General features: G+C 30.7%; 1 protein-coding gene across 1 annotated transcript in view; it reads left to right on the top strand.

Moving 5' to 3' along the window:
• Positions 1–15,620, top strand: part of LOC145682028 (uncharacterized) — an 80,143-nt gene that overhangs the window by 22,087 nt on the left and 42,436 nt on the right. Inside the window, exons 6-7 of the mRNA XM_081753630.1 lie at positions 1,584–1,745; positions 13,074–13,235. Of these exons, the coding sequence (XP_081609756.1) occupies positions 1,584–1,745; positions 13,074–13,235 (324 nt within the window). The remainder of the gene's footprint in view (positions 1–1,583; positions 1,746–13,073; positions 13,236–15,620) is intronic.

Here is a 15,620-nt window from a genome sequence, read left to right as displayed (position 1 = left end):
AGGAAAATAGTGAACCTAAGTTTTTTTCACTTTAATGGTAACGCTTTAACGAAAAATGTGTATGCATAATTGACATGAAAAATAAATATAAAACACATATGTAAAGTTCTATATTAAAAAGTTCTACTTTCTGAGTCATATCGAATAACGTATGCAATGATTGCCCTCTAAACAGATTGTATGTCTTCTCTCATCGTTGTGTTTCGTTAATTTAAAAAAGTTAAATCATTTTTAGCCATTACTGAAAATGTTATCTAATAGCCTGTTTTATCTCAAGAATCTACCGAAGCAACTCTTAAATTAGTAAATTTTCTGAAGTCCAGGATTTAAATAGCATGCACTGTTTATCTGGTTTAGAGTGCTATATTTAGAAAAAAGCGGAAGCATATATGAGCAAGGTAGCTAGCTCATTATTTAACATACTGTTAAAGCAACAGATGGCAAGAGAATGATTGATAAAGAATTGGTGGAATGAGACAGTATAAATAAATAGGAAACCACAAAGAAATATACATATAATATGTGCACTACACTTGCTCATATAAACCAACGATCGAACGTGTAATCTATCACAGAAGAGGCGAATGCTCCTATTCAGCCGCCAACTCAACGTTGCTCTACGTGTTAAATATTAACATTTAAGTATCTATAAAACGTTTTCAAATTTATACCAGATTTGATTAATTTTCCCGGGAACCATTTTTTCACTTGCAGCTAATTTAAGAACTAGGATATATTTAATTTGAGCTAATGTAAGCAAATTGTAAAAAAAAGGGGGGGAGAATGTAATAGTGAATATGTGAAGAATGTGGAAGTGTGTAATAGTCAATAATCTGTAAAGAATGTGGAAGAATGTAATAGTGAATAATCTGTGGAGAATGTGGTATAGCAATAGTCTGTGAAGAGTGTGAGAGGACTATCAATAGTCAGTGATGGGGCATGAGGATGGCCGGCTTTAGCATGAGTCAAGAGTTCGTACGAGCAAGAATGAAGTTAGAGTATGCAAGTGGGCTTGTCAGAAGTACTGTGAAGAATATTATTTAGTAGCATGAGGATAAAAATTAGTAAAGTACTTTTGAAGTTTGTATGCATGTACCCGTATCCGTAAATAAAGAGTAGCTTAGTTTGGAAGTAGATATTTTTAATAGTAAAAGTTATAGCTGTATAGCAATGTGTCACACATATCTGAATAGATTTGATGTCTATAGCTTCCTTCAAGCTCGTGGATTATTTCTGAAATCATCTAATTCAATATTTTTTAATTGTATATGACATCTAGAGAGAGCCTTGTGACATACTTTTCACTCCAAAGAGCGATGGTGATCTATTGCTGTATTGTTTCTTAAATTTTCTTATTAGACTCGTACCATGCAAGGATTTTAGCCCCTCTCAATGATTATCTGGACATGTAATTCAAATTATTCAAAGAAAAATGTTGGAACTTTTATGGGATTGGATCCTGAAATCAATCATTAGATGAAGTAACGAGCTAGTGTATTTAATTATTACATATATCAGTAGTTATTGTGTATGAATTAGCTTCTAAATTTGCATCTTAATTTCATAACTTTTTATTCTATTAGTGTCCAGAACCAAGTGGCAATTTTCCTATTATTGGCCAATGCCATAAATATTTATCCTGTGAAATGAATTATGGTTTAGTAAAAGAATGTCCACCTGGAAAGAATTACAGCACAGTTAGCAGAAAATGCGAAGATGAAAATACAACAATATGTGAACCATTTGTAAGTTGATATTTTTTAAATTTTGTATTGGAATTTTGTTAACCTTAATTTCATCTAGATATAACTTCAGTTTGAAACATCTACTGAACTTCAGCATGTGATTACTATAGACATGTTGCAAATAAATAATAGAAATGAAAGTGGTATGTGCCTCACTCTTAAGATTACGTGCGTTAGTATTAGGTGTCTTAAAAAGAAATAACTTCATAGATGCCAGAGCATTCTATTCTGTTTTGAACTACATTTGACAAGTCTTGTGGCCAGGTTAAGATACTGAGTTGATTTAATATTTATAAAATGTCAAGACGGTTTCTCGAATAGAATAGAAGAAATCCAATGCACATAAAAAAATGTTACGAGTCCAGATAGGCAATAGAATTTAAAAAGATGTCAACAAAGAAGAAGTCATAATTCCTTGTATTCAAAACGTTTAATTTAAAACATAGATTGTGATTAGCGGGACCTCAATACCTTTACATTTTTCAATATCTGAACTTTCTAAATTTGGAGCAGTTCACACTCCATCGTCACGAATAATAATTTTAAAAAATAAAAAAATTAATAATAATAATAATAAATAAAACTAAACATTAATATATAAATGTTAATATAGGACAGGATATTGAATTATACACATGAGGATGCAAGTGTGTTGAAGACAAGGACCATATATCACGGTAAAAGCTTATCAAGTATGGCAGAGGCCAGAACTGCTTCTACCAAATGGTCGTAATTACGGTTACCTGAAAGTTGAAACTCTACGCATATATATATATGTTCTTCTATGGAGAAGTCGAAGTCATATTTATTTCACTCTATCGGAATCATGACAATTTTGTATCTTCATAAAAAAAATAGCTCAAATATCTGACTTCGAATTTCTGTTTTTACATTTTACAATTTCACCAAATCGAATTCATGTTTTTAATCTTTAAATGTTTTGAAAGTTCTAATGCAAGTGTTGTGTTGACTGCGAATGAAAATCATTTGTAAATCAAATGAAAATGACGGTAGAAATAAATCTTATCTTGATTGCTTTCAAAATTGAGAATCAATTCACATTCTATTGATATATCCTTTAACCTTTCTGATATCTGACTTAATGACATATTTATGTACAGTTTTAAAATTTGACTTTTTATTCAATTAATTCTTCTCTACACTTTCTTTTGGCAAAATTTTTTGTGCATTATGAAAGTATTTAATTAAATTGGTGTCTAAAGCAAACAAGAAGAGCACAAATATTGATACGCCACCTCTTTAAATAATTCTTTAATGAGGAAAGAATTTAAAAACGAAACTGTTCATCATTCAATCAGCTAATTCGCCAATGTATTCGCCATGAGTTTAGACAAGCATGGTTTATGATACATACAAAAGGGCAGAGCCAATATGGTTATCATGAGTTGAAAGGAGAACAGTACTGAAAATGAATTCTATACAGAATTAAAGACTTACGGTCACTGTTAAAATTCGTTAAATGATGTAGGCGAATAAGTACAGAAGTTTGTTACCAGCTCATGGCACATTATTGGCACAAAAATAACAATAAAAAGGATTAATTGTTTCTACTCACATTTATCAAACGTGTGTCTAACGAAGATAAACAAACCAGACTTCTCTGTTAGATTGACTGATTGATTGATTCAAGTTTAATGGAGACTTCTCTGTTAGAAGAACACTAATAAAATATTGAGTAATAACACTTCGTAATTCATATTTATAATTGACGTTAATACTCAAGTGTATAGAGTAAACGAGAACAATTTATAATTAGTATCCATAGATCTTATGAGTACGTCCATTATCCTTAAATACGCTATTACCTATATTGAGTCGTGACTGAGGCAGAATAACATGTCATTCTTTGAAATAGCAGAGATCATTAAGTTATTAGAGATATAGTGCCTCATGGTACGCAAATAACATATATAAAATACTGCGTTGCATTCCATGTCATTATTACTGTCGCTTCTTATTCAGCTTTCATCAGTGTTGTCTGAACGTAAAGTTTATGAATTATCAAAGTTGAGATTGTAACTAACTATCTATTGTGATAAAATGACCATTGTATAACTTTATTTTGTTTATAAAGTTTCTTATTATTTTGTTCGAATCTTTACTCGATTTTTTTCTTCCCTATTAACATCAGAGCTTTTGATTCAAATAAAAACTTTTACAAAGTATTTCTTTAAATATGCGATGATAATTTATGTGTAGAAGTTTCGTATGTTATTTATATTATTTTTATAAAATAAATGCTTTAAGCTTAAAATTCCAGACATCTTCTCTTCTCAATCTATAATGTGTTGTTGGGCCCTGCTTTTGGGTTTTACAATGCCATTACGAGAATTAACAATTCACATATGATTTTATAGTTTCCTGATTAAATTTCTTGATATATAAAATAGTGTTTGTCTCTATTTAACTTTTCAGAATTAATTAATTCAGTAGTTGAAAACTTAAAACTCACGTCTGGAAAAATTTGTTTAACCAAATAATAACTTCGGTAAAAGGGATTGCAATTCATCTGTGTTATATATTTTAATTCGTCTTTATTTTTACAGAAGGTTTGGAGTTAATTAGTGACTGCCATTTTGTTAATGTATTATTATCATACAGTTTCTGCATCAAAATTGAAAATCTAATTAATTAAATTTTTGTATACCTTCTTCTGAAACTACTACTTTATATTTCTAATGAAGAAACTATTCTAAATATTTTACATTAAGTACGAATAAACAGCTTTTTGTGAATATCAGAACACCTAGGTTCTGCTATAATATAGATAATGATAACACACTTCTTGTCTTTATATTGATAATTGAGTGTCTTGATATTTCTAATTTTACAGTAAATTTTCTCTTTGGATCTATCTTATTTTCTAGAAGGAACTGCAATTGTTCATCTATTTTATATCATATATCGTCCACAACTCAATAGTATTTTGAGTATTTAACTTTTTTCTATTTGTAGTACTTGAGACGCAAAACGGTTGCTTAAGATATCTGCTACAGATAGTGAGAATAACGGCTGGATGATGCTAACTTCCCTACCGCTTATAAATTCGGACTTTAAAAATAAAGTAGTTTGTTTCCAAATATAGAAGTTGAATAATTACATAAAATATTAAATAGGAAATGTACTGTATTTTGCCAATTTTGTGCACAATATATAGTAATTTTTTTTAGGGATAAAATTAAATACGAACGATCTCAATAAATACTATCTCCAGGTCTCAAAAACTTAACATCTTACAGACGACCAACGTGCTAGGACTGTTGTGTATCTAATGTCCAGTAGGACAAACGATGGGCATGGTTCCACGCTTTGCTTTATATTTTATTGCGAATGAACTATAGACTATATTTTCAGCATGTTGTGAACATTTATTGGCACCGCTGTGTTCAAATTAGAACCGTTAGATAGTACACCTCCAATTGCTGGGAAGAAACAACAGTGCTTTAAAATCCGTACTCGAAAAGTTATTTCGAATATAGGAAATTTATAAAAATTGGAATAAAGTAATAAAAACCTTTACTAACAAAAAACAAGATTACTCTATGATTATCGTCTCAAAATAGTTAGTTATTTACAAGTTCACAGTTTAGTAATTCTAATAGCCCACGTTCTGACAAAACTAAATAAACAAACTGGATGAGGATGGTGAAATATAAACAGAAATTCCCAGCACAAAATTGCAAGGAAGAATTTCGGGTAACCACTTATAAGTGGTGTTTTTCTTTTCTTATAAAATTCCCTTCTAACATCAATTGTATGACTCAGACAAAGGTGAAAGATATATGAAGTCACCGAAATAATAAACAATGAAATAGTTATATAGAACACAACATAGGTGAGTTATTATTTATGAAAATACATTTTTATATAAATTATTTTCAATTTAAAGAACAGTCTTACGTATGGTCTGGCCATGTGTAATCTCCTGTCCCCACTTCTGGCCACTTTGAATGTCTAACCTATGTCTAACCTATTCTATTAGAATTAGAATAGGTCTATTTTAGATACTTTGATAATATCCTTACCTTATATCAACAAGCATTCATCCGGAGCTCTTATTCAATGTTGAACAAAGAAATCATGAATTGAATTTTGTAGATCTCGCTATTTCTAGAGACAAAGTCAACAAGTTTGAGACAAAGTCGTTAGAAAAAAATAGGCTCACAATACGTGCATGCCTCTTCAGCACCCTCTTTTCTAACTGAAACCCAATTTATAGGAAAATATTTTTAGAAGAACAATAAAGCTCAGATCACTTAGTGACGATCCTCAAAGTAAAACACAACATATTTTGGGGTAAGTAAAGAATGGCTATAAAATCGAAATAACAGAAGAATAGTTAGACTCGGTTGACGAAAGATCTGAAGACAAAAAGGAAATAAAAAAAAAAATGTCTGAAAAATGCATCAAGAAAATGGTTAAGTCTTTCCTTTTACCTGATTTTCGATAGTTTCAACTGCAAATATACAATTTTAAGATTTCCCTTATTTACATGAGAAACGAGGAGAAATACTTAAGTTACAACAGCTACTTTATAGAACCAAATTTCTCCTGAGTCTTTTACAAAGTATCAGATAACTATGATGAAATTTACATATGTTTGACAAAAAGAAATACAGGTAACATATCATGGATGCCAAAAACAATATATCCATTCCCTAGTTATCTACAAGTGCAGAAATTTAACCGTAAGGTTACTCAGTTATTTCGGAATAATAATAATAATAATAATAATAATAATAATAATAATAATAATAATAATAATAATAGTTTCGTTGATTATTCAAGCATTTGATTATCAACAGAATTCATTATTTCAACACATTAGAGAAAGTAGCTACCATCCATCCTCTATAAAACAAATCCTGTTTTCCTTTTCTCCAGCTATGACTGTTTCTCTCTTTACTAGACGAAATATTAGGTCTGTGATAGTTATTCTTAATTTTGAAAGCAATTTTATTTTATTAATTTACTCTATTAAAGATCTGATTTTATTATTGTTGGTGCTATTTGGACAAAGCCTATAGATCTTCACAAAGAAGTCTTTTCAAATAATCATCCTTGGTTATCGATGCATACGCTGGAATAGTATGAATATATAGATTTTAGTCTAAACGTTATTCGTATGTTGTAAATTGTAATATATTAGATTCAAACTGCCATTACTTTCTTTTGCGAAAGTAACTGTTTTGCTTAGGTTGAGTATTATTTAATTGGTCAAATATAAACTGAACCTCGTTATCTGACATATAAACAAACATATTTTATTAAATAACAACGCAGTCCACTTGAATAACAAACTAATGAAATTAATAAACGTTTTTAAAGATGTAAAATTGCGTATTATTGCTGTTACTTCTCCAAATACGAAATGAAACTCACAAGTTATCAGGGAACTTACAAAATCTTCAGGTGTTTATGAAGGAATTTGTCACTTTAAAGAATTGTGCATTGAAACGATTAACATAAAAATTTGCATAGAAGCCAAGAAACAGGTTGGAGATTTAAAAGTTAAGATTTAAAAGTTAAGACGTTCGAAAACATTAAAAAGGTTCAAAAAATAAAATAGCTACCGCTTTGAATATAAAAGAGACGAATTCAGAAAAAATAAGTTAGATTAGGTAATTCTTTATTATTTATAAAAATTCGCAATGAAACATTTGAGCAATTTAAACAAAACCGGCTTCAATCTCTCTCTAACTTTACTACCTGGAAGAAGAAAAAGTTGTGCATATGTAGAATTATATTTTTCATATAGCCATAACATGAGATCGTTTGGTGGTAGCAGCATTATTTTCCGAGAGGCTTGATAAGTTTTTATTGTGTTATATATTAATCATGTCTTGACAAATATTAACGTCCTTATATATAGTGTTGTAAATAGAAAAAAAACGGTTCGTATTTTTTCAGAAATGTACGTTTTTTTTTTAGAAAAAAAACATTGCCTCTCGTTTTTTTTCTAAATTTCGTTTTTTTTCAAACGGTCATTTGTAATGCATCTTACGTCTATTTAAGTATGAAATATTTTTATGTAGGTGTAATCACCGTAAAATGCAACATAAATTAAACGCTAGATACTGATACGCTACAAATATTTTACAATTTACATGAATACCATACCTATTAACAATTCGGGTTTCAGCAGTTTTCATCAATATCAACTAAGAAATAAAAGTAGAAATGAAATTTTGTTTTTTCGTGAAAGCAGGCCTTTAATAAGTACGAAAATAATGTCACGAACAGTATAAAATTCCAATAACCTGTCTAAAAGTAAAGAATAATACTAATTTGCCTAATAGTATTTTTCTAAATGTCATATATAAATAATTTGTCGACTAGATATATATGATATGCAGAGCCGGCTCTACCATATAGATTTTGTTTCGGGAGGGGCTTTGCCTGAAAATGTGAAAATTCTGCAAGATATTTCATATACTTTACTATAGTAAGTAAGATTTCGGGGGGGGGGGGGGCTTAAGCCCGGAAGTCCTCCTAAATACGCCACTGTATATATACAACACGTGCATTTGCGTGGAACGGCAAGCTTGGATGGTCCGGCAAAATCTGTCATAAGTATATTATTTAAATTAAATAACATATTTCTTGTTGGAAATAGACTTCATGATGATGGTAGTTACATTTACTAAGCTGACCTTCTATTTGAATACTACATTCATAAATTATGTTTAGGTTGCATTAGTTTAAGATCACATAAACAATGCTAAAGCAAATGGGCGAATAAATCCGAGCACAAATTGCTTGATTGTTGTCAAATGCAAGAATTCAATTCTCGAATAGTAATGAATATCTGTTCCATTTAGTAAGTTATCACAGTTTTGATATGAAAGTAATCTTGTTTTTGTCTGCAGCAAGTTCCTTATCATTGAAGATAGAAACAAGTTTTTTTTAAAAAAATGTTAGAATATGTAGAAGAAAAATCAAGAAATAAAGATAAAAGAGCTAGTTGCACTGGAATTGCAAAATGATACATTGAAATTGAAGCTCGATAGTGAATTCTATAAAAAGGTTACCATCTTTCCTCTGCAGGTTTGTTTGCTTTATCTTTCACTATCATAATAGATTAACATTTAAAGAAAAAAAACAGACACAACGGAATTGCATTTTTAGTAAGTATTTAAGCCTTTCTGAGTACGACTGCACTTACCCTCACCTTTGTTGTCCATGCTGGAGTAGCATACTTAAAATCATGACTTCTAAGATTTGTTCTTTCTGGAGAAAGGGGGAGGCGGCAAATTATGCCATTACACGAGGCGACAAATTGACTAGGACCTGAATATAGGATGACTCAATTTGAAGTAATGCAGGGTGTTTCAAAATTAATATTAGGGTTTTAAAACTTTGTAGTATTTATTACAATAAACTTACAATTATAAATATTATATCAGATGAAAGAGCAACTCAAACAGTTTTGTACGCACGCATGTACATGCATTTTTCTTCTGTCTGCCGTTAGAAAGAACAAGTAGCGATGATGGAGACTAGAGAGCAGAAAGCTTTTTGTGTTTTAATAAAGACTGAACCTGTACAGTGTAACCGTCTGTGTGAAGAATATTAAGGAGACGCTTCCAACTACGTCTTTATTGTTTGCAGTTGCTACAGGTCTAAAACCTACAGACTACGGTTTACGTGCCAATTTCGCAAGTGAAATATTCCTGCATAACAATGAAGATTTTCTGGATCGTATCGTCTACAGTGATAAATCGACTTTTCACCTAAGAGCTAATGTGAACACTCATAATGTTTGCATCTGGCCGTCAGCAAATCCTCAGGAGATGGTACAATTGAAACGAAACTCCCCTAAATTGAATGTGTTTTGTGCCGTATGGCGGAAAGTTTATGGGCCTTTCTCGCCTATCGACTAGATGTGTGCCGTGTGATGAATGAATATCACATTGAACACTTGTAACAAAGACTGTTTGAGGTGCTCTTTTACTTGATGCATTGCTTATAACTGTACGTAAAATGTAATTAGTACTACGAAGACTTAAAACCCCAAAATTTATTTTGAAACACCCTACATTTTTCACCAACAGTGTTGGAACTAAGATGTAAAAAGGAGAGAAAATTTTCCTTATAAAGTTATTGTTTACAACGATATTATTATTAGTCGAGACTATAACTACAACAACAACACGAGTTAAAAGTCAAAAAATGTAATCAAATGTGTACTCGGTAGCCCAGGTGGCCAAAGTGGCACACACAGGTGTGTCACTTGTTTAATCCGCTCCAGGGTGGACTCTAATTAAGATATCAGGATATTATTCTTGCAAAATGTGGTTGGACTATAGTTTATCATATTAATTTCTTTTTCTTCTGGTGTCGAATTTCCTTCTCAAATTTTACCCCAGTAAAAGATTCGAGAATTTTCTAATTTCGAATTTCCTTTACTTTTCTTTCCCTATAGCTTCCTTCGTTGTAGAAAGACATCCTTAAGACTTGCCAGGTAGATACCTCGAATTGATACCTAACTGTTGACATCAATTGGACGGGCCTGCGCGCAGTGTTGCCAATTAGGGAAATTAAAATTCTCCTATATTTGGGCAAAAAAATAGAAACTTTTGTTTATAAATCCGTACCTATACGTCCGAGTGCAAGTCAACTTACGCCAATCGAACATTTGTTCTTACTTAACAAACGAAAGTACAGATCGTTACAATGGGGTAATTAGGGGAAGCACATAAAATTCGTATTTAGGTTCTAGCCCTTGATTTTTCTAATTTTTCCTTACTTTTCTGTTTACCGTAATATATTTTTGGTAATTAGAAGCTTTGTTCCTTAAATATCGCCATAACACTTGTAGGATATATTAGTGGTGTACCAATGTTTAATTTAAGATAGTTTGCGTCTGTCTGGTTGCAGTGTTGCCAGCTACAGAATATTTTAATTCCAGATTTTAGGAGGAAATTTTGGAAAAATTATATTTTTTGTCTCTATTATTTCCATCTTGTTGGCTATATCGGAACAAACGTACCAGTATCTGGAAGTCTCGTCTTTGCTCTACACAACGCACTATAGAAAGTTTCAATAGGATAATTAGGGGAAGTACAGTTGAGGTTTACAATGGACCTTGTTCTCTAATTGAAAAGATAACTGTGATTTTTTAAAAGGTAGAATGAGATATTTTTCTATTGACATGCTTACTTTATTAGATATTGTCACAAAACTTGTAGGATATATTAGAGGGATACCAAAGCTTATTTTAAGATAGTTTGTGTGTGTCTGATAGTAGTGTTGCTAGCTACAAAAAAAAATAATTCCAGATTTTAGGGGCAAATTTTGGGAAAAATTCCCTTTTCATTTCTATTATTTCCTTCTTGTTGGCTACATTCAAACAAATGTACCAGTGTCTAACAGCCTCATCCTTAGAATACACAGCGCACCATAAAAAGTTTCACTAGAATAATTAGGGGAAGTACAGTTGAGGTTTATAATAAACCATGTTCTGGAAATGGTAAGAAAATGGTGAATTTCTGAGGTAGAATGAGATTTTTTTTTTAATTTCATGCTTACTTTGTTATATATCGCCATGATACTTGTAGGATATATTCTTTGAGTACTACGGTTTATTTCCAGATAGTTTTTGCCTGTCTGATGGCAGCGTTTCCAGCCAAAACAATTAATTCCCGCTATTAGATGAAAAATTCGGAGAATTTCCTTTTTCCCCTCTATTATTACCCTCTTACTGGCTACATTGAAACAAACGTACCACTACCTGAAAGCTTCCTCTTTGCCCTACAGAACGCACCATAAAAAGTTTCAATAGGATAATTAGAGAAGTCTAAACCGGCATATTTGATTTTTGCCTCTGAGGCGTAAAAAGTGTCAAAATTTTATGTGTATGACAGAATTTTTTCTTTCCCTCTTTGAATGGAAGCCAGCGACTTCAGGATTTCACTGTACCTTGTCAACACACCAAAGATTTGTTTAGGTGACTTGAACTCATATAGCAGCAGTGGTGCTAGATACAAAAAAAGTTTGAAATTCGGTTAGGGAATTTTTTGTAAATTTTCACCCCTACATTTCCCTCAATAATTTCCCACTCGTTGGTAACACTGCAATGCAACTTACACCAAAAAATAGCCACGTCAATTTTCTTAAAAACAAGGCCTTAACCATATCAATCGAATGAATAGTTTTTGAGCAATAAGTCACTAACTGGAAATATAGGAAAACGCGAAAAATGGCCTGGGACCGAAAGGAATAATCACACAATTGTGCTCGTATAGGTTCAAAGAAACAAACGCTTTGTAAGTTACGAGGGCTTCGACTCAAGTTCTGTTGATTATTTCAATAATCTGCAACATAAATCAATAAATAATAGTTGCCAGAAAAAAAACAGACTTTTGAAAAAAAACATGAAAAAGAACGCTGTTTTTTATTGAAAAAAAACTTCACAGAAAAAAAACCGTTTTTTTACAACACTACTTATATATATATATATATATATATATGGCAAAAGTGCGGGGGGACGCCGTCCCCCTAACTCCAGAAGATATGTGCGGCGTCCCCCCAGTTCCTAATAAATTACAATGGGCAAAGATAGCCAAGGGGACGGCGGGACGTCATGCCGCTACCTACCGTACCCCTACTTTTTCAGATCCACTTTTACCCCTGTATATATATATATATATATATATATATATATATATATATATATATATATATATAGAGAGAGAGAGAGAGAGAGAGAGAGAGAGAGGCCACTTACGATATTATCCAGAAAGGAATTCTTTAATTATACTTTCAATCTACTTGTATATATAGTAACTGAAGGGATAGTAACATCCATGATAAGAGTCCATTATTTCTATCTTTTGTATGACCTTCTCTAATAAATAATAGTAATATTTCACTACTACAATACTAAATAATAATTAATATTTTTCTAACCAGAGTAGGCACTTCTTTATTAAAAATTATAATATTTCGTAACAGTTTCCATAAGGTAACGTTATCTTCCTCAGACATTAATATGTAGCTCTGAGGAAGATACATATTAACATCTGAGGAAGATACATATTAACATCTGAGGAAGATAACGTTACATTATGGAAACTGTTACGAAATATATAATTTTTAATAAAGAAGTATACATACTCTGGTCAGAAAAATATTAATTATTATTTAAATAATAATTCCAGAGTCAACATGGAGGAAGTTACAATACTTAAAATATTCATAATACTGTATACAAATAACTTTCTTAAATTAGTGAAATATGGTAGATTTCTGTAAGAATTACGATCTTGTCTTATATTAACCCTTTTTTTCTTACGTACTTTATAGTGTCCAGAGGCAAATGGCTATTTCCGTGTAGCTGGAAGTTGTACAATGTATAAGATTTGTTACAATGGAACAGCTACTATAAAACTTTGTCCTCCAGATCTTCACTACAATGAGAAAACACGAACGTGTGACTTTCCAAGTAGAGCTGGATGCAATTTAACTGTACGTTGATAAGCAGTATAGTACCTTAAATATATTGACTATTACTATTACTACGTGTAGTATTATTTATTCATGCGTTTACTTATTTCTGTTTACGAATATTTGAATGTTATGTTTACGCATATTTGGCTGGTTTCAGTGAATAACCTTCTAAGTCGCCTTTTTTTGAAAATTGAGATTTTACAGGTATAAACTTCTTTTGGTGAGTTCTACATTGTGTAGAAGCGGCTAAGGCGAATTCATAAAATTGAAGAAGTTGCAGCATTTGGTTATGTCAAAATTAGCAAGGCAACTATTGTAAAATTTACCTTTAAAGTGCTCTCCTGTAAAATTTACTTTTCACGACTTAGCTGGTTATTCACTGGAACCATCCATTTGTAAACGTGTGTTATTATCTTCATGTGCTGCATCTAGACATTTATGTTATGTGCACATGATATTACAAATTTTCGGAAGAAAGACACATAATCTTAATACTAGAGGATCTAATTGAGAATATAATTTTTGAAATAATTATTTCATTGTACGTATTAAGTGGTTTATTTAATTTCTCCTTTCTATTGATTTTATTTTATTATTTCATTTTTATTTAATGTTAAATCAGCTGTTTCCTAGCTATTGTGTGTACGTGTATATTTGGTGTAAAGTTTCTGCTTTACACCTTTTAGACGTATCTTTAATCTTGGAAGAAGTAAGCTTTGTTACAACAGTTACCAATATGCGTACTGGTTACAGTTCACTCTCACGTTAAAATATACTTAGAGGTGAATCAGATAAGTTTCAGTAAAATCACTGTGTTCAGTACTTACTACAATTACAGTTTATATTGCACGAAATATTACTTTTGACGAATACAGTGAAATGTAATACAGTATTCAGGCTTAAAGTTTACTACTATGAATACGAACTACCGAAATAATGCTCTTAATCATAATTCATAAAGTAATATACTTCAATTACCAAACTAATATGTAGTAGTCATGATTGATTACAGACAACATGGATTGTTATGGTTTGCTGTGATTTATTTGTTATGTTTCAAATACTGATTTAAATACAAATAACAATATATTAAGTGAAAATGCTAATATAAATTTTATAAATTTCAACCAAAATACTGTATAACTATTTTTCTAGCTTCGAATATCAGTATATGTATGTTGAATATATTGCCATTATCTATAGCATTAAAAAAGACTACAAAACGTAATAAACTTATAGAAATCGTATTCAACGTTAAGTTTAAGTAGTGAAATATATTAGAAAATTGTGCGTGTCTAGATTAATACATTGCTTATTACATAGAAATCAATAGCTTCTATGAATGATATTAGAGTTGAATATATAAAGCTATATGTTGATTTATGAAATTAATATGATTTGATGTTATGATTATATGTAAGAAAATATATTTGTACGAATATATGGGAATTAAGAAATAAGTATTTGGTTATTTCCCGAATTCGCAAACTAAATTATTTCGCAAAATCATCTGCTCCACTTAACGCATATCTATTCTGTACATGTTCATCTAAATGAACATATAGATAATATTTTGATTTTTACATAGTTAGAAACACTACACATAAATGTTTATTATAATTAAATGCATATCTATCACTCTCTTCTGATCTATTTTTAAATTTCCCGTAATGTTATTAAACTTATACCTGTGCAAAAATGAGGATACACTGTAGTTCACAATTTTTCGCATTTATTAATTTTTCCTTTTAAATCTTGGCTAAAGTGAAGTGATCAGTAAGTAAACATGATAGAAGGCATTCCATAAATGAAAATTCTCACAAATCTTACATATATATATATATATATATATATATATATATATATATATATATATATATATATATATATATATATATATATATATATATATAAACTGAATTCATTCTATCATGGCAGTGAAGCTTCCAAGGGATTTTCTAGCAACGGAGGTATAGAATCTGCGAAATTGGCTTAACATTTCAAGTATCTGAATAAAGAAATGGAATGTTGCATTTTTTGTTTAACATTAGCGGATATATTGTACGCCAAATATGTTCAGTCTTCTGTCATCAATATTTCGTATACAGATACAGAAAAAAGCATAGAAAATCCATTTTCTCGAAATTTAAAGTGACGCACTGGAAAAGACTATTTCAATGTATGGTAGTACAAAGCCTACTCTACCAGTAAAATTTGAGTGGCTCTGTTAGTAGAGCCACTGCCTATGAAATAAAATAGATAGAAAATATTTTGACCGCTGTTCTATTTCCAACCTTATTTCTTATTTTATTTTATTTATTTCTCATTACACTATAAAAACCTTCATAATATTTGGCTTTTAGCCTTTTCATAAGATAATATTTGGGAGGTTACGCGTTATTT

Source organism: Thermobia domestica, chromosome 3 (genome assembly GCF_964235325.1).
Source record: "Thermobia domestica chromosome 3, izTheDome1.hap1.1, whole genome shotgun sequence".
NCBI lineage: Eukaryota > Metazoa > Arthropoda > Insecta > Zygentoma > Lepismatidae > Thermobia > Thermobia domestica.
Note: the sequence above shows the minus strand (reverse complement) of the source record. Positions and strands in the feature narration are given on the sequence as shown.